Here is a 23,410-nt window from a genome sequence, read left to right on the forward strand (position 1 = left end):
TTTATGCAAATTTTGCCCATACTAGCTACTTTCACACCGGCCATGTAATAAATAATATACACAATTAATGATATAGAATGTGTAACTTATTATATAAACATGTATAAAAAGTATGGGCAACCCACAGAATAAAGAAATGATGACAAAAATCAGCTGACATGAGCTTGATAAACAAGTATGTGAAAGTCTGTTTAGTGTCTAAACAAAATATATGGAATTGTAGGCAAAGACTAGCAGGGACTTACAATACAGCATGAAGTTCACACGGTTGTGTAAATTCCTGTGTGACTAATGCCTAGAATAACGACAAACATTATCAAATGGAATGCATTTTTCTGTCTCTTGTTTCTATTTCTCTGTAATACAGGAAATAATGCTTTATCAATGTAAATATAGCTAGACTGATTCACAATTAGAGCTTGTGATTGACGTTTCCTTACATCTAGTGCAGGAACATGGCACAGAAAAAGTTCAGTAAAGTTCAGAACATGGCTGAATGTATCATTTTAATGTCTTTTTTCATATGGATTGAAATTAAACCCAGCCATATGACCCGCACTTGTTTAAAAATGTCATAATCAAATCAGATTAAAAATCTTTTTAAATCAGATTTAAAACGCTTTCATATGTCTATATCTATTATGTGCCATTTGACTAATGATAATAGTGAGATCAGATTCACTTGGTTTTGTTTGTTTGTTTTTTTTTTGCTTATTTTTTTTTTGTGCCATGTACATGACAAAAACAGCAAAAATTCACTCATCTCCTCTAGAGAAAGCATCTTTGTAATGAAAATTGAATTTGTCATTTTTGTGACCTGTACTGTTGCGGAAAAGAGTACCTATACAGGCAACACTAAGCTATATAGAAGTACTTATCATTTGGCCTTTTCATTATACTCAAACTGACTTTTGTCTCTCTGACCTTCTCCCCCACAAACAGTCTGCCTCCTTCTGGTAATCCTGTAAATAATCTTCCGTGTGGAATGAATGAGAAATCTCATGCCCTGTACATGACCCTGTAAACTTTGTGGGACCACAGTGCCAGAAATCTATCTCTAATGCCCCGATATGGCTGAATAAACCCAAGAAAATATTGGCCAAATGACAAGTTTACTGGTGCTGCCCAACTTAATGACAGGATAATTCAGAAAACAGGAATTCAGATAATACTATGAATTCTTTTCCAAGTTCAAATGCTTAACTTTGTGTGTTTCTTTAATTTGCTTATTTCATAAATAAGCTTAAGGAACTATTCATCAGATTAATAGCAGTGAATCATTTACAGGTGCTCGGACTGGGAAATGGGAAATGTCTGAAAACCATAAATAGCAGGTGCGGCAATAAATATTTCAGCAATAACTGGATGTGATGCCATCAGGAAAAGTCATGTAGAGACAAACCACATGAAACGTATGATGGCCTTTATAACCCAACTAAACAGGATGTCTGAAACAAACACGTAAACATCCCATGTTGCATCAGAAAGGTACATAAACAAATTTCAGCACTGGATCAGTACATGTTGAGCACTACTGTTTATGCCTTAATATACACACAGGAAGTTGCCCATAGCTTTCTAAGTGAAATGTCCCACAGCATCTCTGTGATCTCAGGGCTGAACTGATGAAATGAAAGTAAACTGGGGAAAAATACTAGAATAATACAAATATCAGAACAGAGCGCTGGGAAAATAAATAAGGGTATATTTTGACAAGGACTGTTAGTCTGTGTTTTACATAAACTCTCCAATATGTTTAAAGATCCTAATCCAAAAGTCATCAATCATGGCGTATTTCAACAAATTAGCCTTGGGACAAAAATACTCGCTGGCCTTCTCTTACAAACTATTCAACAGGGTACTGTAGAGGACTCCATTTTTCCAAAACGCTTTTTTTTTTTTTTTTTAAAATGTAGACCTTTCTGCATTCCGTAGACGTGAACTATGACGTAATAACATGGCGGATTTGCTAGCTGGGCTTTGACCTGTCATTTTTCTTTTTATTTTATGAGACTTGTGTTATTCAAATCGTCCTAAAAAAAAAAAATCCACGCATCTGTTTACTCGCAGTGTTTTGTTGCTTCGGAAGCGCCATACTAAAGCTCCGTGTCATTTATGTGCTTACTTTCTCCTCTGTAGGGGCTGTAATAAAGGACCCAGCAGCCTATTTAGTGAACTACAGAATACAGTGGACGCCGTTTGGGACGCGGCCTTAGCTCGAGTTTCTTCAGCTGTTACTGTTACCTGTATTTTATTTACATTTCTAGACCATTCATTATGCATTATGATCGTTTTATGATCGTTTCAGCATCCTGTGCAGTTTTATGTGGTGTTTTTATGGTCTTAATGCTTTTTCTGTTGCGTTTAATCACCGTCTTGCGGTCTGGTGCAGAATGTAAACCTGCTACAAAGGGCTCGGTTTGTGTTCTTATTGTGGCCGGATCAGGTAAGACGGATAACTCGTTGTGATGTCATATATATATACAGCACGAGTGCTGGGGGTCATTTATAAACACTCGCTAAATGTAAACATCATTCACAGGTGGACACACGTCAGAGATCATTCGTCTGATGGGGAGTTTGTCTCTGTCTTACACCCCACGCCATTATGTGATAGCAGACACTGACAAGATGAGTGAAGAAAAGATTCGGACATTTGAAGCATCCAAAGAGAAAAGCAGCACTCAAGCGCAGGTGACATGGAACAAAGTGCTCAGTATTAACGTGCTGTGCTTTTATTACTGCACTTCCGGGTTTTTTTTCTCACTGCTCACTTCTTAGCCCCTCCCTCAAGCATCAGAGGGTGGAGCTTGACCTGGTCCAGCTCTCCTATAAACCTAAAGGCACTTTTAAACACTGTACAAAACAGTTTACAAAATATTTATGCTGTGTCTCCCAGTTTACTTACTTCTAGTATGCACTAAAAGAAAAAAGATTAATTCAATTCAAATTTATTTGTATAACACTTTTAACAATTGACATTGTCTCAAAGCAGCTTTACGGAACGTAAACATAAAACAAAAGGTTATTATAAAGAATTATATATATATATATATATATATATATATATAATACAGAAATTCAAGATTAATATTAAATATATTTAAATGTGTTAGTGGCTTAGTGGTTAGCACGTTCGCCTCACACCTCCAGGGTTGGGGGTTCGATTCCCGCCTCTGTTTCCTCCGGGTACTCCGGTTTACTCCCAAGGTCAAAGAAATGCATGGTAGGTTGATGGCATCTCTGGAGTGAATGAGAGTGTGTGTGCCCTGCGATGGGTTGGCACTCTGTCCAGGGTATATCCTGCCTTGATGCCCAATGACACCTAAGATAGGCACAGGCTCCCCGTGACCCAAGAATAGTTCGGATAAGTGGTAGAAAATGAATGAAGGATAAATGTGTTTGTATTTATCCCCAATGAGCAAGTGTGAGGTGACTCAGGTGATTGTGGGGAGGAAAAACTCCCTTGAATGAAACCTTGAGAGGAACCAAAGGACTCAAAGGGGAACCTCATCCTCATATGGATGACACTGAAGAGTGTGATTAAAAATATACAGTCTGACAAATACACATTACACATTAAGTTTGTAGCAAAATAATACTCAAACCCTGGCACATACAAACACGTAAACTTGTAATAGAAATAACTTTGTTGCCTAGTTATTGTCACCATAGAGATGCTACATGTTACATTTCAGCATATATTCATTCATGAGTTCTTATATAATTCATAGTACGTAATTTAATGTTCCTTCCCCTTATAGTTTTCTGCTTTTAATTGATGCCTCTCTAAATTGTGTCTAAAGTACGGTGACGTTAATAGTAACAAATATCTGCTTCCCACACGCAAGGAGTTGTGGGAAGTATTAGCTGAAAAAAGTGTCCATGGAACACAATGGATCAACATGATACAATTGGAGGACTTATTTCAACATAGTACAATTTGGAACCTGGATATTATTTAGTGTATATAGTAGGTGAGTTGGGACACAGCATTATACTGATTTATTTAGCTTTTAGTTTGGATTCTATTCCTCACCTCATCTAACCTCATCACCAGACATCTGAGCTTTTAAAACGAGGCATCATATTTGACGTCTATCTAAGGATTTGCATTTGTTATTTATTTAAGTAAGATAACTGATCAAGTTAATGAATTAATTGATTCTTATTTGAGATAGGTGAAGCTTTTACATCATAAGCAAATATTGTGCACTACAACAAATATACTTATCATAGAAAAACACCCGTGCATCATTACCTTGACTGATTTTTGGGTCACGAGGTGAAGCAGGTAAGATTGTGGCATTAAGGCAGCATCAGTTTGAGTTTTGGTAGCAACCTGCAGATTCCCATATAACCAGCAAATGGAATCATTTCTTTTTTCTGTAATACTTGCATTATAACAGAAATTCTCTGTATGCGATTCCTTCATTTAGCAATTCCTTCTTGCAAATGATTCCCCATTTGTATCCTAGTTATTAGATTTGTCCATTATAATAGCTACAACAGTTGTATCCTACAATGTGGCTTCTCTTTTTGTTCTATGTCAGTTTACCATTCATCGGATCCCACGCAGTCGAGAAGTCCGTCAGTCATGGAGCTCCTCGGTGCTCAGTACGCTGTACGCTCAGCTCTACTCGCTCCCTCTGGTCTTCAGACTCAAGCCTGATATGGTAAGAGATCCCACAGCCTCAGGACACTTTCACTGCTTGAGGCTTTGATTTTACATCTATATTAGAAAATTCTTCACATGCTTATGCTTATTTCCTTTGATTGGCTTTAGCCTTATTTTGAGTATGCAATAGGAAGAAAGTTTCTTTTTTTTCCATGTTTCACTGATGAGAGCGGTGATTCAGTGTGAAGTCATTAGGCCTCATTATCAGTCTGCTGATTTAATGTCTTTGTGGTTGTACCATAATAAAATCTGTATTTAGTATTATAGGAAGTATGTCCAGGTCAGGAGACTGGAGGCAGGCTTGCATTTTAATTCTTATTTGTATCCATATATGGATTTTTAATGGATAGACACAGATAGTAGCTCAGTAGCAGGAATCACTTATTTACAGCAGCATAATAACTGAAAACCAGTTTTTAAGTTTCCCTCACTGAAAACTTAAATATAATATAGAAATGTAATTACGTTAAAGCAATATAGTGTTTTTAGGGGGCACTAATCTGATATACACTTTTACTCACCAAGCTAAACTGTTTCCAAAGCTATTTTTTTCTGCCCTGTTTTTAAAATATTCAGTGACAAAATTGTACAAGACATTTTTCACTAAGTGAAAAAAGTGTTGCCATCTTGTGTAGTCAGGTGATTGCTGACAAGTTTAAATGGAAAAATATACTATACACAAGATGCTCATGCATTTTATGGCCTGAACTGACCGTTGCATCCACATGTTTTTTTTTCTTCTCTCACATACTTTTCCAGATTTAGTTCCTCTTTGCCGTTATAATCCTTCACTCTTTATATCTGTATGATGGTCAGGTGTCCACATACTTTTGACTGTTTAGTGTATTTTTGCCATATAATATAGTAATATAGTTTTACAATTTTGATTAATGCACAAAAAGTGTGCATCCTTGCTGGAAATGTGCATTACGTTTGGTGAACAAGTCAAAAAAAGAAATGAGGGAAAACTGATGTTCAATCGGCCTTGCAGTGTTTGGGTTCTAGGTAATTGCTTATATGTCTCTGTGATATAAAATGGGATATTGTAGTGCTACTTCACATTCTACAGTAATTCTCAGTGTGAACACAGAACATAAGATATGTGTCTCAAATTATCACCACTAGATGTCACAATTTTCTTTTGCTTTGTAGGTCTGTTATACAGGCTGTAACCTTGACATGTGCCAGGTCAAGAATAAGACAGACATTACACACACAAACAAACAAACAAATACATACAAACAATGGCTTAAAAAGCAAGAAGCTCTGATTGTGATACTGTATCACTTTTTAAAAATTGTTTAAAAGGAGGGCCTTTGCGCATGTTTGGGATTGGGGTTTTACTGTGTGAAATCTCATTACTCATGTATGTATGTATGTATGTATGTATGTATGTATCTATCTATCTATCTATCTATCTATCTATCTATCACTCAAGTCTGATCTACATTAAGAAGGTTCATTGAGTTAATCAGCCTTCTGTAACTGCAGCCTTGTTGGCATTCATTTTATAGGATTCCAAAAGGCAACATAGTGTTTAGTTAAAGAAAATGAGACATCTCAAATCCTGTATGCTTTAATTCTGCTGTTTTCATCTCAGAGAGCATAGCATTTACAAAGCAGCAATTACACAGAGAAATTGTCTGGTTTTGCTTCAGTATATAGAGGACTTTGTAGCCTCACAAAAAGGGCTAGTTAATTTTTTTCACTGGTTTCAGGCCTTCTTGTTACCGTCACATGGCATTCTTTGTTCGGTAATAGCCTCACTGTGATTTAGATTTTACTCTGTAAACTTTGTCAGTTGATTGCTCCATTTTCCTTCCAGCTGATGATTAAGGCGATCATATCTGTTGTTTAGTGAATCAAAACATCTGGCAATCCTCAGCCTGTCTCCAACTGTGTGAAAGGCGTAAGGAAAAGTGTACAAAAACAGTAAAGTAAACAGATGGAGGAGAGTGAAGGAGGGGGAGTAGAAGTGACACACTGCCTCGTTCTCCCCCCGTCCTGCAGCAGGGAGCAGGAGTCTTGCTCTCGGGTTGTGGTAGGGACTGACTGGCTCCTCAGCTCCAGCTGTGAAACAGAGAAGAGGGAGGAGGAGCGTGACAGCATCGGGTTTCTGTAATGGCTGGGACAGGGTGGAGTGTGATTAAGCAGGACAGAGGGTGGGAGTGAACATAAGAGAGAGGGGAAGACCTCGGGTTTGGGGAAGTAGCTGCCTGACATGTGAAAGGAAGCAGTCCTACAGTTTCTCTAATCTTTAATTAGAAGTTCTTGTTTATTCCTAATCATTTTTTTCTACTTTTCCTTTCTGTGAAGTGCATTCAGAATGTGTAGAATAGCAATCTGGCCATTTTTCTAAAAAAAAAAAAAAATCACAGCACAGACTTTTCTTTTCACTATTTTTCTTTAACCACACCAGATATATTTTAATGTTATTTAGATATTTATAGTTGCAGTTTGAAAAAGTGACCTTTTAATCTCAGGGATTTTATAATATCTAACTTGTGTCCTATTATAAAAAGCCGCTGCTGATTTTGAAGTGTCATATTTTGGGCTTCTACCATCTTTTACTGCTGTGAGTCATTGGATGAAAGGTTGTTATTTATGTCTGGTGACGTCTGATGCACAGGTCAGTGCTGCGTGCCTGCATTCCATAGCATGACTTAAATCTCCCCCTCCGTTTGTTTTTACCAAACTTGAGCATGTGTGTGAGCAGTGGGCGGCCATGGGGGTTGCATTTTCGGGAGGTATCAGAGGGAACTCGGGGGTCAGTCCAGGTAGGAGGGGGGAGATGAGGGGGTGGTCTGAGAGCTCAGTTTGCCATAAAAGGATATGTATGAATCACAGCACCCCCTCAGCACAGCCCACCACCTCCAGATGTGTCAGCACAATCCAAGAGCCTGACAGTGTCTGAACAGACAAAATGTAATGCAGCCTGTCTGAAGCCAGTGAAGGATGATCCATTCTAAGTTTAGAGCCATTGAGAAAACAGCTTATTAAACAGATTATATGAATGCCAATTACAATATGTCATGAGAATGTGTATGCTGTGAATTGCTCAGTTTGCTTTAAGGCAGCATGCTCGGTTTCCTGGAACTTCATGGGTTAGATCATGGATTAGAGCAGGGGTGTCAAACTCAAATACTGCCTAGATCAATTCAACACCTTTGTGGATATTAAAGCAAATAACCTAGGCTCTGTAAATGTATATTTTTTGCAAAATGAAGGACAAACTGTATGTGCTATTAGGCTTAGGTGATAATGTTTATTAAATTTCTTAAATCAATTTAAATAAGTGACATAAGTGCCCCTTTGCAGTTATAATAAACTCCACTTTTCCACTAGATTCTGGAACATGGCTGAGGAGATTTGTGTTCATTCAGCCACAAGAGTATTAGTGAGATCAGACATTGCTGTAGGTGAGGAGGTCTGTTAGGCTGTCAATGTTCAAGTTCATCCCAAAGGTGCTTATGGGGATTGAGGTCAGGGCTGTGTGCAGATCATGCAAGTTCTTCCACTCCAACCTTGTCACACCATGTCTTAATGAACCTCACTTTGTGCACAGGGGCATTGTCATGCTGGAACAGGCTCCCATGAAAGAAAGTTGAATACAAAAGACATCCTGTATAATTGTTTGTTTCCAAACTGATGCTGTTTATGGTTGTGATGGTCTACATGTTGTCCACATACACATTCAGGATCATTGTTAGACAGTGTACAGTAGTGGTTTCAGCATTTAGTATGAATTCTAGTGCAATAGAATTCATACATTTTTGTAAGTGTATGTAGGATGAATGAAACGTGGCAGAAGAAATGAGCGTTGCAAAAAAAACAGTTTGTCACCATCTTGGGGTTGTGCCAAGATACATAAAGGTGCCATTTATTTATGATATATCATTAAATAGAAGATTCATTCAGAAGTAAGTTACAAGTGACCTTATTCTTATTTTCACTGGTATCTGACAGGATGAAGTTCCACACATGCAGAAAGTAGGGGAAAAAAAGAGTTTTTCTACATTCCATCTGTTCTATTTGAGAAGCACAACTTTTCCAGTTGTGGAAAAATCAAGGCTCAAGAAGAGGGGGTTATCCAGTTCATATGTTTTCCAAAAACACATGACAGTGGCTTGAGTGCTGCATGGTGAGCGGCCCAGATTTGTGGCGTTCCAGTGTGGCTCCTTTCTGCTGAACTCCTCTTTTCGGGGGTCGTGTGTGTGTCTGTGTGTATCTGTGCGCCTCAGCACCATATGTTTTATTTTAACCTTATTAGGAAATTGCTGGAGAATGGAATGAAGTTGCCTGTTGATTGTTTGAAGGATGATGGAATTTGATTTTTTTTTTTAACTTCCTTGTGATGACAGGAATGCAGTATTTCTAATTCAGGTTTTTAAGTACATGCTTAAATATTAAGATCTGCGTTTAAAAATCTAAAAATATTTGTACACGACATACACAATTGATAGTCGCTGGCAATTTTTTAAAGGCTAATTCTTCTTTACTGCTACCAGGAAAGAACAAACTTCTTGAAACCATACAAAACACAGAAATAACAGATTTCAGTGTAAAATAGCTGTTAAAATATAGAATGTTTCAGAGAACAGCATGAAATGTTGCGTCAGTGTGTTTGGCTGATGAAATGAGATTTGTTTAGATTCAGGTTAGATTCAGGTTTATTCACCTGCTCACTTGGTTGTGGCTTTGAGAAGTGTGTTATATTATCATCCTGATTTAAACATGTACAGACCAGTGACTAAGTGAAAAATCAACATAAAATTATTAATAAGGTGATGGACAAACGTGAGCCACCTGAACAGCTTCAGTGTGCCTTGGTGTAGATTCTGGAGGGATAGAGAACCTTTATTCCAAAAGGTTTTCCATCATTTAGTGTTTTGATGATTGTGAAAAGTGCAGTTGCTAAATTCCAGTAAAAATACAGCTTACTAGCAGTGCCACCTGTTTTTCTTTTGTCATCTGTGTGTCAGGTCCGTTACCCGACATCTCTGAGCTTTTTGGTTTCTGTCTGATTTTGAAATATCACTGTGGTAGCTGTTTAGGTATTCCTCTCTAATCAGAGGTACTGATAGTGTTGACATTTTTATGGTCCTCACAGGTGCTGTCATTGGGTGTGTGCTGACTCATATGCCCCTCAGACTGAGGGGGCTGGTGAGAAAATTACACAAACTGACGTACACTTTCACCTGGTGTCTGTAGGATGTGATGACATACTCAGATTTTTGTCAGACTCGTCATAAGCCTTAACCTATGTGAACACTGATAGTTTTTTATGAGTTATAGCTTTGACTGAGCCATTATATACTGATGTAGAAGTCAGGATCCAGTGTCAAACATATGCAAGCACAGACACATGTCCAGCATGTCTTGGCATTAATCAGTAGGAAATAATGTCTCCTCTTAAATTGGTTAACCATGATTACATGCGGTTCCTCAGAAATCTTTCAGATGAAAAAGATCCACTTGCTTTGAATAATTGTCAGCGAGTCTGGTTCGCATGAGTTTGTATACTATTTTTCATAAAATGTTTACTGTTTGAGAAATCAAGTTTGTACTGTATGCTTCTCTGTCGGTCTGCCTGTCTGTCTCTCTGTCTGTCTGTCTGGATGATATATGGTGTAGAAGGGTCAAGATCATTCTTAGGAACATTCATGAGGAATTTTTAGCACTGGTTTATGAATATGTTGTGCTGCAGGATGTCTAGCCTTTCCTCGCCAGTGCTGGAGACAAGCACCAGCCAGATCCACTTCAGTAGTCCTCTAACACCGCAAGTGGCACATATTTTCCAGAACGATGTCATGTGAAACAGGGGTTAGCATGGAGGTGTTAGTGTGTTGTACCTCTAACCCTTTAGTCTTTGTTTGTATTTATGTCTGTAAATGCCAAAGATTTTTTGGCAACAATTTAACAGAAAACCTTAGAAGAATACAGTTAAAGCTGACTGTGAGAGGGAAACATTTTTAATTAGCTTTTATCTTATTAAAGGAAATAAAAAAGGAAAGTTTTTAAACTGTTTTCTTTCATATCCATGGTCTGTTATTTATTTAGTGTTGATGACCTTCAGTATGTCCATTTTTTTATGTATTATACCTTGGATATAGCATTATAGCAAATGGTCTTGGATCTCAGAATACAAGCTATAGCATCTTTAGATCTGTAGTCAACTTCTCACTGTTGCATGACTATTCCCAAAGGAAGACCTACAAGAACATGTGAAGTGCAAATACATTTCTCTCTCTCTCTCTCTCTCTCTCTCTCTCTCTCTCTCTCTCTCTCTCTCTCTCTGAATTCTGCTTGCTGAATTTGATAATTTAATCTAATTTCTGTGTTTCATAAGTGCTACCTTTTCTCCATGTCAGTCTTTGCTAGTTGCATTCAGGCAGGATTACTTTTTTTTACTTAATGTGCAGCCAGCTCCTAGATTACTGTTCAGTATGGTGATGGATTCTGCAGATCCACATGGCTTCTTTCCACTGCAGTCTGACCGCTTTCCTGTGCTACTCCTTTTCTTCAGTCAAAAATCTCTCATATTTCGACTTTTAGTTTTGACCTATATAACTGACAAATTTTAAGTTCCTGATTTGCATGTTGCTGCTTGCAGATCGAATCTGAGGTGGTTGTGTGTGTGTTTTGTTTCAGGTGCTGTGTAATGGGCCTGGGACCTGCATACCTCTGTGTACAGCTGGATTGCTTTCAGGGATCCTGGGGTTTAAGAGGGTCTTGCTGGTGTATGTGGAGAGTATATGCCGTGTGGAGAGCCTCTCCCTGTCTGGAAAGATCCTTTACCACTTCGCTGACTACTTCTTTGTGCAGTGGAAGCCTCTGAAAGCCAAATATCCCAAATCAATCTACATTGGGAGGATAGTATGAGTGGAAAACTTGACTCAAAAGAACATTATCATTTTGTAATTAGTTTGGTACAGTGACCTTTTTTCAGTCATATGTATGTTTTTTCAGTTTTGCTTTTTATATTGACTTCCTGGTTAATTATAGACACTGTTACTAGAATGTACTATTTTATGTTACAGTGAGCTAAGGAATGACATGTGCTATGATTTATGCAGTGTATGTCCTCATGCCCTTGTGGTTGCTTAGGTGCAGCTGAAAATCTTGTTGCACAAACAGGCCTTGCATTCAGTCTTTTCATTTTCCTACCGAGAAACCAAGGCCAGATTTGATGTACAGAAGCCTGGCTGCGGAAAAGTGCTGTGATGAAAACACAATCAGTGCAGCTAAACTAAACACCACACCATGTCAGATATACATGTGAAAACTGACACATTTTCATGTAGTTCAGGTAAATCTTCAACCTGAACAAGATAGAACTGTATCAGCTGACCTTTGGGTTTTGTTTTTGTTTTTTTAAATAGCTGAATTCAATACAACTGCTATAGAGATTTCTTTTGCCTTCGTGCTCAGTGTTCACTCTGAAGAAGTCTGGAGCTGCATTGTGAGGTTTCCTGTTCTTACTGTTACTACTGCCACAGATACTGGCAGAGGTCCAAAGTAAGTGGCATGAATAATTGATGTGTATTATTTTGCAGTTGGGGGGGCCTGCAAAAAAAAAAGAATAAAGTTTCTATTTTTGACCTAATCTCCAAAATCTAGCATTATAGAAGTGTGAAATTATAGACATTTGTTAATGTTATTTTTGGGACCAATAAGTACATTGAATGGGAACTACTTTGCTTATAACTGCACTCATGTGTTCATGCATGGATAATTGTGTGATTAAAGTTTTTCCTCAGTCACCAGATTTGCTCTGGACATAACAGGGATGTTCTTGAACAGCATGAGTAAAGAAAAATTAAATAAATTATGTGGTGTTTCAGAGATCAGACACACACAGCTTATGACTGGTAACCTAAGCCACAACAGGTTTCAGCCATGTTGTCAGATCATCTAAAAGCAGATATGAAAGGTTCTGCACACATTTCAGATGTGTAGTATGTAAGTACATTATTGTAAGCTGCAGAGCAGTGCTACATCATGGCGCCTGTCATTATTGGCCGCTGGCTGCAGAGATAAAGACAATCACAGCAGGAAAAGTAGGCTGATACTCATGTAGAAGCGCTCCAACATCATCCAACTCAGATTTGTCTAATTTATGGGTGATGAAAAATAGAAAGCAGTCTTGTATGCCTGTGCATTATTTAATTTTCATCATAATAGTATTATCCCTAATAGACAGAAGTTTTAACATACTTTTAATCTTTGTACTGGTGGAAAAGAATGACTTTGGGCACCTGGCTTAATGTTTCAACACAGCCATTTATTTTTATAGCTAGCTCATAATTGTTTAGTTTAGTTTCCGGCTTCTGGATTAGTGTGCCTGAATTGTTTTACAAAAGATTAAATATTAAAGAGAACATTTTCTATGCCATTCCTGAAAATAATAGACAGTTGTTTCAATTACATTTTATTTTTCAATCCACTGTTGGAGGCAAATAAAGAGGCAGGTTCTCCAGGATTCTTCAAACAACGTCCCAGCATGAATGTGTACTTAAAAGATTTGATGTAAATTAAAAGCAAAGGGTGGTTTCAAGCATCCTGGAGAACCTGCCTCTTACACAAAGCACATATGTTTCAGTAATTTACCGCTTATTCATATTTGTGGTATTTATTAAATGTAAAATATCTTTAGATCATAATTTAGATCATTTCTTTATATGCCTCTTATGTTTGTGTCTCAAGTGCTGTAGGTGTGTCTAAAATATAAAATTAAGTGGAATTTATGATTTCACTAGAACAATTCGATCATGGGTGCAAATCAGCTACAGTGTCATATTTTACACTAGGTATCAGAGGATTTATTTTTTCCATGTAAGCACTTCCCTATTTTCAAAAAACTGATATAATAGCATTAATAGTTTATTTTGAAACTTGACAATTCCAGTCTGCTTTGGTTCTTTACTTCACTGCTATTTAAAAAAATGTTCTAGTGCATTTTGTTTTTGTTCAGGAAAGTGGTTTCTCCAGCAGTTTGAGTGAAACGTTTTGAATCAAAATTCAAAATCAAAAAACATCCTCAAAACTTTTTTTATCCATTGTTTAAAAGGGTAGCAATATTTTGCATTTGACAGTATGTATATGAGTCGGTATTTACGCAGCAGGTTATTATACTAAACATACAGTGGGTTTCTGACTGTGTGAAATTGGTTAAACAGCTTTTTTCATTCTATAAACTGTAGCTACATTTTGAAGATGCATTAAAAATTTTGCCTTAAACATGTGCTATAGATTCTATAGTATGGTTGATGTTATCACTCACTCATCTTCTACCGCTTATCCAAACTACCTCAGGCGTCATCGGGCATCAAGGCAGGATACACCCTGGACGGAGTGCCAACCCATCACAGGGCACACACTCTCATTCACTCACGCAATCACACACTATGGACAATTTTCCAGAGATGCCAATCAACCTACCATGCATGTCTTTGGACCCGGGGAGAAAACCGGAGTACCCGGAGGAAACCCCCGAGGCACGGGGAGAACATGCAAACTCCACACACACAAGGTGGAGGGGGGAATCGAACCTGCAAACCTAGAGGTGTGAGGCGAACGTGCTAACCACTAAGCCACCGTGCCCCCCGGTTCATGTTATTTGATTTGTAATTATTATTTAAAACAAACAGGCTAGTTGTGGGTCCTTTGTGAGGTTCTTTACGAGAAACATTTTATATAGTATAAAGTATGCAGTGTAGTTAACATCAGTGGTCTGAACTCAGATGGTCTCAGATGCTGCCAGCGGCACAGCTGTGAGGGTGGGCGGAGTTACGTATGTAAATCAGACCCATGTGATTGGCTAACAGAAATCAGTCATTTTGCGAACACACAGCTACCAGAGCGAGATTTTTCCATTGAACTCAGTAACGCTGTCGTCCCGAAAAGAGGCAAAACTCGGGCGGAGTTTCTGACTTTGGCTTTTTTGCGGCAGAGGAACACTGAACTACATCGTCTGCGACTCGAAATCAAGTGAAACACACGTTTTATTCGCTACTTTATTTTTTGCTCTGATTTTTGCGACATAAAGACGTTTTAAAGCAGAGAAACATGACGCAGTTCAACAAGGGACCAGCCTACGGATTATCTGCAGAAGTTAAAAGCAAGGTAAGAAACAGACCTTTCCTTAGTGACCTCTCAGAAAGAAACGCAAAGATGCTGCAACAAATAAAATGATGGTTTAAGTTCAGTAGACATTCAGAGAGCACAATAACAACAACAATAATAACAACAATAATAATAACACTAATAACACTGTACTGTTTCAGATAATACCGTTCTGTTTGTTTATTTCCGGTCAAAACCTTAAAGTATTTATAACTTCATTTAAGCGCCGTTTATCGCTTTAAATCGTGTTTGTCCTTAAACCTACGGCTGACAAAGATACTACAGACAAATCGTCTTTTCACACTTGTCTATATTGTATAGATATAGACATATTGTCTATATTGTATATATCATTCTGTTACACTATGGAGCTTCTGTCACTAAAACAAATTATTTGTATGTGAAAACATACTTGGTAATAAACCTCTTTCTGATTCTGATTCTGAGTTATATAAACAGATTTATTTCAGTTGACTTATTGGATCTAGATCAAACTTCTGGAGCTGATGAGGTTAGATAGTTTGCTAAAAACACGTATGTGCGTCTCCTTTAGTTTCATTCAAGATCATTTCTTAAAATGTGTCTAACTTTTAGAGGATGAATGGAATAAGAGACAAATCCGAGTCCACTGTATCCTATTGTGCGCCTCTGTGGGCGGGGCTTAAATCCTCTTAACTCTACACAGACTTATAATAATAATAATAATGTTATTATTATTATTATTATTAATATTATTATTATATTATCTATAACTTTTTTTGTTTATTATTCTTCACTTTCTTCATCATGTGTGTTCACTCTCGTCTAAGACATAGAGCTGTACGGTATTGTTACTCGTTGATCTATTGCCCTATAAATAAAGTTTGCATAGGATTCTTGATTTCACACCAAACAGGGTGGGAAAAGATCCAAGTGTCTAATGCAGGCCGGATGTTGAATGAGACAGCGGAAATGCCTCACAAATTCTTTCGTGGGTGACGTCACTGTTTACCCAAAGGCTTTGGGAACAAATGGGCTGTAGGTTATATTCTATAGAGGTCTTTATTCCACTAGCTTTGTTAGTCCTTTTAATCACTGTGAGCATTTCCTGGGTAGTCATTGTTCAGGTAGATCACTGCTGAAAATAATTGGTGTTTTGAAGCACAGGTATTCTACACATTTATGAACTGTGTACTAGAAAAGACTAGGATTGTTCTATCATTTTATTTTTAGTAGTAGTTGCAGTAGTCCATGTCATCCTTTCAAGGAGAATGTCTTCCAGAACAAATGAGCAAAATGAACTACATATCTTTAAAAGACATAGATTTAGTGTGTGTTTTTTTTTTTCTGGAAAGTTTATGTACTTATAAGCCCTTTAACTGTTGCTTTATTGGTAGCCTTCGTGGGATTGCCTTTGCATAAATAATAATAATAAAGAGAAGCCTATTGCATTTGTTCAATATTCTTCATTTTCAGCACAGCTATAACAGTCAGTCCACCATACAACCAACAGTTATTTTTTCCATAGCAATAAAAAGTAATAATTAAAAAAAACACTGTAATTATGTATTTAATTGCATATTATTTATTGTTTTCATAAAACCTTAAAACTGTAAGCTACAGTTATAATCATGATTGATTTAACTTGAGTATATATAAAATATATTTTGTATATTTTTACATCATCTGCAGAAATCAAGAAGACCTGGGGACAGCATTTGTATTATTATTGTATACTGTAGCAGTGGTGTCTACAAGTTGCTAAAGTGTTACACAGCATTGTGATTCACTTTATTGGGATGTACGAGCATTGATTGAAGGTCACGAGCCGGGTAGCAAGATTTCAGTAGCCATAAGAGAATGTCCTTCTCAGTAACATTTAGTTTCCGGCTGGATGGGTCAGAGACTTGTTGGTCCCGTTTCTCTACTTCACCATCTTGATTTTCTGAAAACTGAGCTTTTTGAATGCCCTTGTTTGTATAGTCTGATGTGGGTTGTTTAGTCTTTTAGTTGTTCAAATCTAGCAGTCACCTGACCAGTTTTTTTAAATACATGTATTCCAGTTTCAGGGTTGAGCTATGGAAAAAGGATATTTCAGGGGCTTAGTGGTTAGCACGTTCGCCTCACACCTCCAGGGTTGGGGGTTCGATTCCCGCCTCCACCTTGTGTGTGTGGAGTTTGCATGTTCTCCCCGTGCCTCGGGTACTCCGGTTTCCTCCCCCATGCATGGTAGGTTGATTGGCATCTCTGGAAAATTGTCCATAGTGTGTGATTGCGTGAGTGAATGAGTGTGTGTGTGTGCCCTGCGATGGGTTGGCACTCCATCCAGGGTGTATCCTGCCTTGATGCCCGATGACGCCTGAGATAGGTACAGGCTCCCCGTGACCCGAGGTAGTTTGGATAAGCGGTAGAAAATGAATGAATGAATATTCTTAATTACACAACAACATACTTAAGTTTCACCTATTTACAGGTTTATTGCCAATACAACATGGGCCATTCATTTGTTTACACAACCAACATACAGTATAGCTGGCTTGATGAATTTAAGCAGGAGAGATGGTAATACTTTGCGTAAACAATCAATCTTGTTCTTTACTTATGAATTTTATTATACAGTTGTTATCTTTTGGTACTGTAATGTTGGAAATGTAATTCATTTATCAATCTAGTCTTGCAATTATTCCTCATTGTTGTATTATTGTTGTTGTTTTTTACTTTAGTATATTCTGAGTATTGTTATTTGACTGATACTAGTCTGAAGCACTGCAACTATGACATTAGATTTCACATATTATTCTGTAAGCACATTCTGTTGAGTGACATATTTTGCATGTAAACACATGGCACGAATGCAATAAGGATGTTCTTTATGCTTCTAATGTTTCTCACTTGCCAACAGATGTTAGATTGGTTACCAAGATAATGTTAGTTTCAGGCCAATGGTGAGTTTTACTTCGATAGAAGTATCATACTGAAAATGAAATGTTAGGTGTTTGCATCCTTATAGCATATTTGACTGCAAAAAGATTTAGTTGTCATTTATACTTTAATACTTTTCCGGGGGGGTTGTATTTAAATGAGTTTGGAGGAGGTTTGGAACACTTTGGTGTACTCTAGCCTGGGAAACTGAAACTCTCTCACAATGGTATATTCATATGGCATGCCAAACCAGCTCACTTTTAGACGGTCTCCTGTGTTTCGCATGAGATTGTGGAAGAGGGCTCGCTGGAAAAATGCCAGGGAAGAGCTGAATGGCTCAGTGCTCTTCATTGTGGAAGGAATGAAGACACTGGTCTTTAGTGGCGCTTATCAAGTTGAAGAAAAACCCGGGAGTGGTTTTGGTATAACCAAATCCAGGTTAAGTTTGTGGCTCCAGGGCCAATTCTCCACAACGTTACATTCCAGAGAGAGGTTTAACATAACCAATCACTGCTCATGTGGATAGAGAGGCTGTGCGGTCTGACGACTTGCTGCATTCTCTGCAGTATGCTGACCAGCAAAATTTTTCCTGGATTGGTTCAGGCTGTGTAAAAGGCTGCAGCTGTTAACCCTATATTGCCATTTTGGGTAGGACAGGAAAGACCATTTCCTGAGGCCATTGTTGTCCTGTTTTTGCCTTGCATATATTTTGCAAAGGGTTTAAAAGATTTGTGTGCCTTTTTACAAAGAGGCTTGTAATGCACATTTTATCCTCTAATTTCCCTACTCAAGAATTGTTGGTTCAACCACTGTTTTATATCCCTTAGTTCTCCTGCTATAAAGTTTTTATGAAGAGTACTTCACTACCAGTATGGTATTTCGGAAATGCATTTTACTTCAAAATTTCTCTGAAAAATATCTGATAGCTGTGGAAGCAGGGAAGTCCTCTGTATATTCCTTTAACCTACAATATCTAAATAACTAATAAAACTGGCTGAGGAGACGATACTCCTGCACTGTCCATCCTGTTTTGCTTTGTCATTGGTAAGAGAATAGAAGTATGTAATAGAAAGGCTCGGCCAAGATTAAACTCTTTGTTAAAAAGAGGAGCTAAAATACTTCCTTCTTTTTTGACCGTTGCCTGTGTACATGGTACCATGGTTCTTTGGGGAAAAAGTGGTAGAAGAAATAAACTTCTCCTCCAGTCTTTAGTGAGACGCTCTGTTGTTTGTTGCATTTTCCATCAATTACTTTTTAAATTATTTAGCCTGTAAATGGACTGTACCTGACTGAGTTGAAATCATATTCATCTTTTATTTGAAAAAATTATCTTTTGATTATATCATTTTATATATATATAATATATGTCTTGCCTGTCCTGAAATTGGACAGACGGATTGTGGCCTACAGAGCATTCTTTGTGGTGGCTGCTCTCACATTCCAGCTGAGAGTCTTTAGAAAGAGGCCAGTAGTTCACTACACTCCATCAACACTGAACTTAACTCTACTGAAGAGAGGGAAAAATTAGCATTACAAAGTCCTGAGGGCTTTTTTGCCTGGATTTAGTTACTCACATGGTTTAGGCACATTTGAGCATGTTTCTTTTGGATGCTTGTTTTGACGATTACTTGTTATTTACTTTCCTAGCCTCTGTGTCCTGTCTCATTATCAGCCACGCATAGATGATAGTGGCAGCAAGCTAATATCTACACTGGCTTGAATAAGTTATGGTTAGGAACAGTGATGGAAACTAAACTAAGGGAGATGAAGGTCACATTTCTTTCCTGGGTCCCTTTTTGCCCTTTTAAGGGCTATATAGTCTTGAGACACTGTGTAGCATTTTTAAACAATTCACTACTCAAGGTATTTAACATTTATAATTCCTTTTACACTGAATTCCTTTTTCAGCATGTCTCAATACATTCCTAGGAATACAACTGTGCTTCACTTTATATGTAACAAAGTTTATGATGCTTTGCCTTTGGGGAGTGATATGATCAATTTTATGGTTTATTTGCTGGAATCTGGAGCAGTGTGAAATGTTCTACTTACAGCAATGTAAACAACAGAACAGCTTCATCACTATTAGATTTCTGATCCTGTGTGCTGTACTTTTAAAAGCCCACCAGATAAATATTATTTCATGGCTTCATTTAGTAAGCATACTGGGGTTGAAATTAGTCTCACATTTGATTTATTTAACAGTATTGGGAGTGATTTAATGGTGCTAGAGTCTTGACCTTCCATCATATGTTTGTGATGAACTGGCTCACAACTAGCATCATTGACTTCGGCAGTTGGCAAACCATGCCGTGTCATACATGCCATGGAGCAAATGTAGAAAAAGAGCCAAAAGTATCCACGCTCTGTTTCACTGATTACATGGTGTTCTGCGTAACCATGTGTTTGTGATGAGTCACATGACTGGAAGCTTACACAGAATCAAAAGTACAAGAGAATGCAAGCAATGCAAGATTCTTTCTTCAGAAGTGAAGGCAGAACCCTGAAGCCTCAGATATTCACTATAGAAAATAACATTTCAGTATGTCTTAAGGGTTGTTTCTTGAAGGCGTCTGTGCCCTGAGTAACTACTATATCTGGTCCTAATCTGTGATTTTGATTTGACAGTAGTAGTAGTAAACCTAAAGTAGTAAATTATTGCTTTTGCCCCATTTTCACATTTAGATCGCACAGAAATATGATATGCAAAAAGAAGAGGAGCTGCGTTACTGGATTGAAGAGGTGACTGGCATGCCCATTGGAGACAACTTTCAGAAGGGCCTGAAAGATGGTGTCATTCTGTGCGAGTAAGTTCATATACTGCACAATGCTGAAGTGTGTGTGTGTCCACTGCACTCTGTTATATCACTCCTGCAGTGTGCTGCCACCTCCTTGTCAGCACTGTGTTATGTCAAATATGACATATGACAAATCAAATATGACATTGATCACTACACTGCTCATAATTTTTAGAGTTAAATATCTTGTGTACCTTTTTTTTTTTTTTTTTACAGTTTATTCTTATTAACAGTTTATCTTTCTATTTATATAAATGGATAATACATTTCTTTATCAAGCTTTATCTTCGTCCCTGTGTCATTCTAGGTTGATAAACAAGCTACAGCCAGGAGCAATAAAGAAAATCAACCACTCGCAGTTGAACTGGCACAAGGTAGACTTACTGCTGCTGCTGTTTTCCACCCAAATAATACCCTTTGTTGTGAAAGCTATTCATTTCATGTCCTGGAAGGCAGAGATATAATACAAGGAATACCCCTGTAATGGACTTACACAACGCTAGCCTGCATAGTCACTGTGTGCTGTGGTAATAGCGAAACCAATGATTTTTATCAGTTATTGTGTCCTGTTTGAGTTAGTATAAGACGGCTTTCTTTGTTGCTGTGTTTCCTGTAGCTGGAGAACCTTGGGAATTTCATCAAAGCCATCCTAAGCTATGGAATGAAGCCCAGTGACATCTTTGAAGCCAATGACCTCTTTGAAAATGGGAACATGACTCAAGTTCAGACCACACTGCTCGCCCTTGCCAGCATGGTATGTTCTGATCCTCTGTTATGTTCTTGGAACAGGGCTCATTTCTTATAAATTAGCTTGTGTTGAGTTCATGCTTATGTATGTGCCACATACAATCATTTCTTTTAAACTAATCATATTTGTTTGCAGGCGAAAACTAAAGGCCTTGATACGAAGGTTGACATTGGAGTGAAATACTCAGATAAGCTGGAAAGGCATTTTGATGATGAGAAGATGAAAGCTGGCCAGTGTGTTATTGGACTTCAGGTTAGACAAGCATCTTTTTCAGCTGCTATAATGTCCAATCCCGATTGTTATTTTGCTACACATAATAGAAGTTGGCAAATAAATTCACAGCTGATGTTTTCAGATGGGGACTAACAAATGTGCAAGCCAGGCGGGCATGACTGCTTATGGCACGCGGAGACACCTTTATGACCCAAAGACTCAAACAGACAAGCCTTACGACCAGACTACCATCAGCCTTCAGATGGGCACCAACAAAGGAGCTAGCCAGGTACACCTTCTAATCAAGATGATATACAATGTTAATGAAGTGTGGAATGATTAAAAACTGTAGTTCATACACAATGGCATTAAAAATTGTAATGAAATTACATAAAAAAATGCATTAAAATTGGGATGGATCTAAGGAATGGTGGAAGGTTTTATGATCTTAATGGGAATTGCAGAAACTTTACGGGTTTTCCGGTTGTGATCATGTTATACTTTACATCTGTAATGCCAAATGTCACATTCAACAATATAAAACGCATTATTGTGTATTTGATTTTGGTATTGTGGTACTTTGTACTATCTACTATTCTTGTTGAAGTGTGTTTCTCCCCATGCCATATCATCTCTGTAGGCTGGCATGTCTGCCCCAGGAACCAGAAGGGACATTTTTGATCAGAAGGTCGCTGTGCAACCTCTGGACAACTCTACCATCTCCCTGCAGATGGGCACCAACAAGGTGGCATCTCAGAAGGGCATGAGCGTGTACGGGCTGGGCAGGCAGGTCTATGACCCAAAATACTGTGCCCCGGCCACAGAGCCCATCATCCATGCCAACGGCAGCCAAGGCACAGGGACGAATGGCTCGGAGATCAGCGACAGTGACTATCAGGCAGAATACCAAGAGGAGGAGTACCAGGGCAGTTACCATGATGAATACAGTGGCCACTACAATGATCAGGGTATCGACTACTAGGAAGAGATGCATCATTACTCGAAACAGTGTTAATGCAATATATTCTCAACAGAGCAAGTCTTTTGCTATCATCTACAGTAGTCTTTTGTTTTGTATTAAGGGATGCGAGAAAGAGAGTGGTATTGCCTTGTGACCCCTGCCCCTAATCTAGATGACCTGTTTTTAATTTGGCCATGTTTTATGGTCATATTTAAATATAAATTGTAAGATGCATAAAACCTGCTATGCTAAAATTCAGAACATTCTTTTTAATGGCCTTTTTTATGAAGAATGGAGAACTGTGAAGAAAATATTTTCACTAGGCAAAATTTGCTTGGAGATCCACTTTTTATAGCCTGTGATTTTTTTTTTTTTTAAATAATTGAATTATCATGCATCTCAGAGTAAATCAGTCTAAGTTAAGCTTCATCAGCCAATCTCTGCTCTATTGCATCATAAGACTGAGGATGATCTTAAGCGGTGTCCAATAATGGGCTGAAAAATAGAGCAAAGGCCTTTAAATCATTCCATGTCTTTTTACATCACTGGAAGTTTTAGTTTTTTCCATATATATGAAATACCAAGGCTTTAGTGCTTTTCAGAGAGTTGCTTCTTTTGACTGGATAACCAAGAGTTCTTTTAGTTTCCTGCTTTTATCAAATAGTTTTATTTGTGCCATAATCTTTAAATTGTTCATTTACATTCCACTCTCACTGTATTTATTGTCATTTTCTCATTTAAACGGTTCCTCTGTCATGCGGTTCTTTTTATGAATAAATTGTATGTTATAGATAAAGTCTATAATGTCTTGCTTCTTTGGTAGAATCATAAATCTTTAGTTTTGAGGCTACCCTCAGAGAACTTCCAGAAGACTTTGAAAGCAGTTACATGAGCCAGTGGCCTGAGATTTCTGGAAATGGTTATTTAACATCTTTGAATGGAAAAGCAGACTCCAAAGTAGAGAAACCCTGAAAAAGTCATTGGAG

General features: G+C 37.8%; 2 protein-coding genes across 2 annotated transcripts; both read left to right on the top strand.

Moving 5' to 3' along the window:
• Positions 1-1,943: 1,943 nt before the first annotated feature.
• Positions 1,944-12,284, top strand: alg14 (ALG14 UDP-N-acetylglucosaminyltransferase subunit). The gene is made up of 4 exons (XM_060870094.1): positions 1,944-2,446; positions 2,543-2,694; positions 4,554-4,676; positions 11,330-12,284. Exons 1-4 carry the CDS (start codon positions 2,278-2,280, stop codon positions 11,558-11,560), a joined length of 675 nt encoding a protein of 224 aa, XP_060726077.1. The 5' UTR covers positions 1,944-2,277; the 3' UTR covers positions 11,561-12,284.
• Positions 12,285-14,531: 2,247 nt separating this feature from the next.
• cnn3a (calponin 3, acidic a) lies at positions 14,532-23,220 on the top strand. Its single transcript, XM_060870095.1, has 7 exons — positions 14,532-14,803; positions 20,390-20,511; positions 20,810-20,876; positions 21,119-21,256; positions 21,386-21,502; positions 21,606-21,752; positions 22,104-23,220. The coding sequence occupies exons 1-7, from the start codon at positions 14,747-14,749 to the stop codon at positions 22,443-22,445; spliced, it is 990 nt and encodes a 329-aa protein (XP_060726078.1). The 5' UTR covers positions 14,532-14,746; the 3' UTR covers positions 22,446-23,220.
• The last annotated feature ends 190 nt before the right edge of the window (positions 23,221-23,410 follow it).

Source organism: Tachysurus vachellii, chromosome 5 (genome assembly GCF_030014155.1).
Source record: "Tachysurus vachellii isolate PV-2020 chromosome 5, HZAU_Pvac_v1, whole genome shotgun sequence".
Lineage (NCBI taxonomy): Eukaryota > Metazoa > Chordata > Actinopteri > Siluriformes > Bagridae > Tachysurus > Tachysurus vachellii.

Coding starts and splice junctions, on each gene's coding strand:
- cnn3a (XM_060870095.1), top strand. CDS start 14,747: ATGACGCAGTTCAACAAGGGACCAGCCTACGGATTATCTGCAGAAGTT. Junction 21,257..21,385: donor TGCTCGCCCTTGCCAGCATG/GTATGTTCTGAT, acceptor ATTTGTTTGCAG/GCGAAAACTAAAGGCCTTGA. Junction 21,503..21,605: donor AGTGTGTTATTGGACTTCAG/GTTAGACAAGCA, acceptor TGATGTTTTCAG/ATGGGGACTAACAAATGTGC.
- alg14 (XM_060870094.1), top strand. CDS start 2,278: ATGCATTATGATCGTTTTATGATCGTTTCAGCATCCTGTGCAGTTTTA. Junction 2,695..4,553: donor AAAGCAGCACTCAAGCGCAG/GTGACATGGAAC, acceptor GTTCTATGTCAG/TTTACCATTCATCGGATCCC. Junction 4,677..11,329: donor TCAGACTCAAGCCTGATATG/GTAAGAGATCCC, acceptor GTTTTGTTTCAG/GTGCTGTGTAATGGGCCTGG.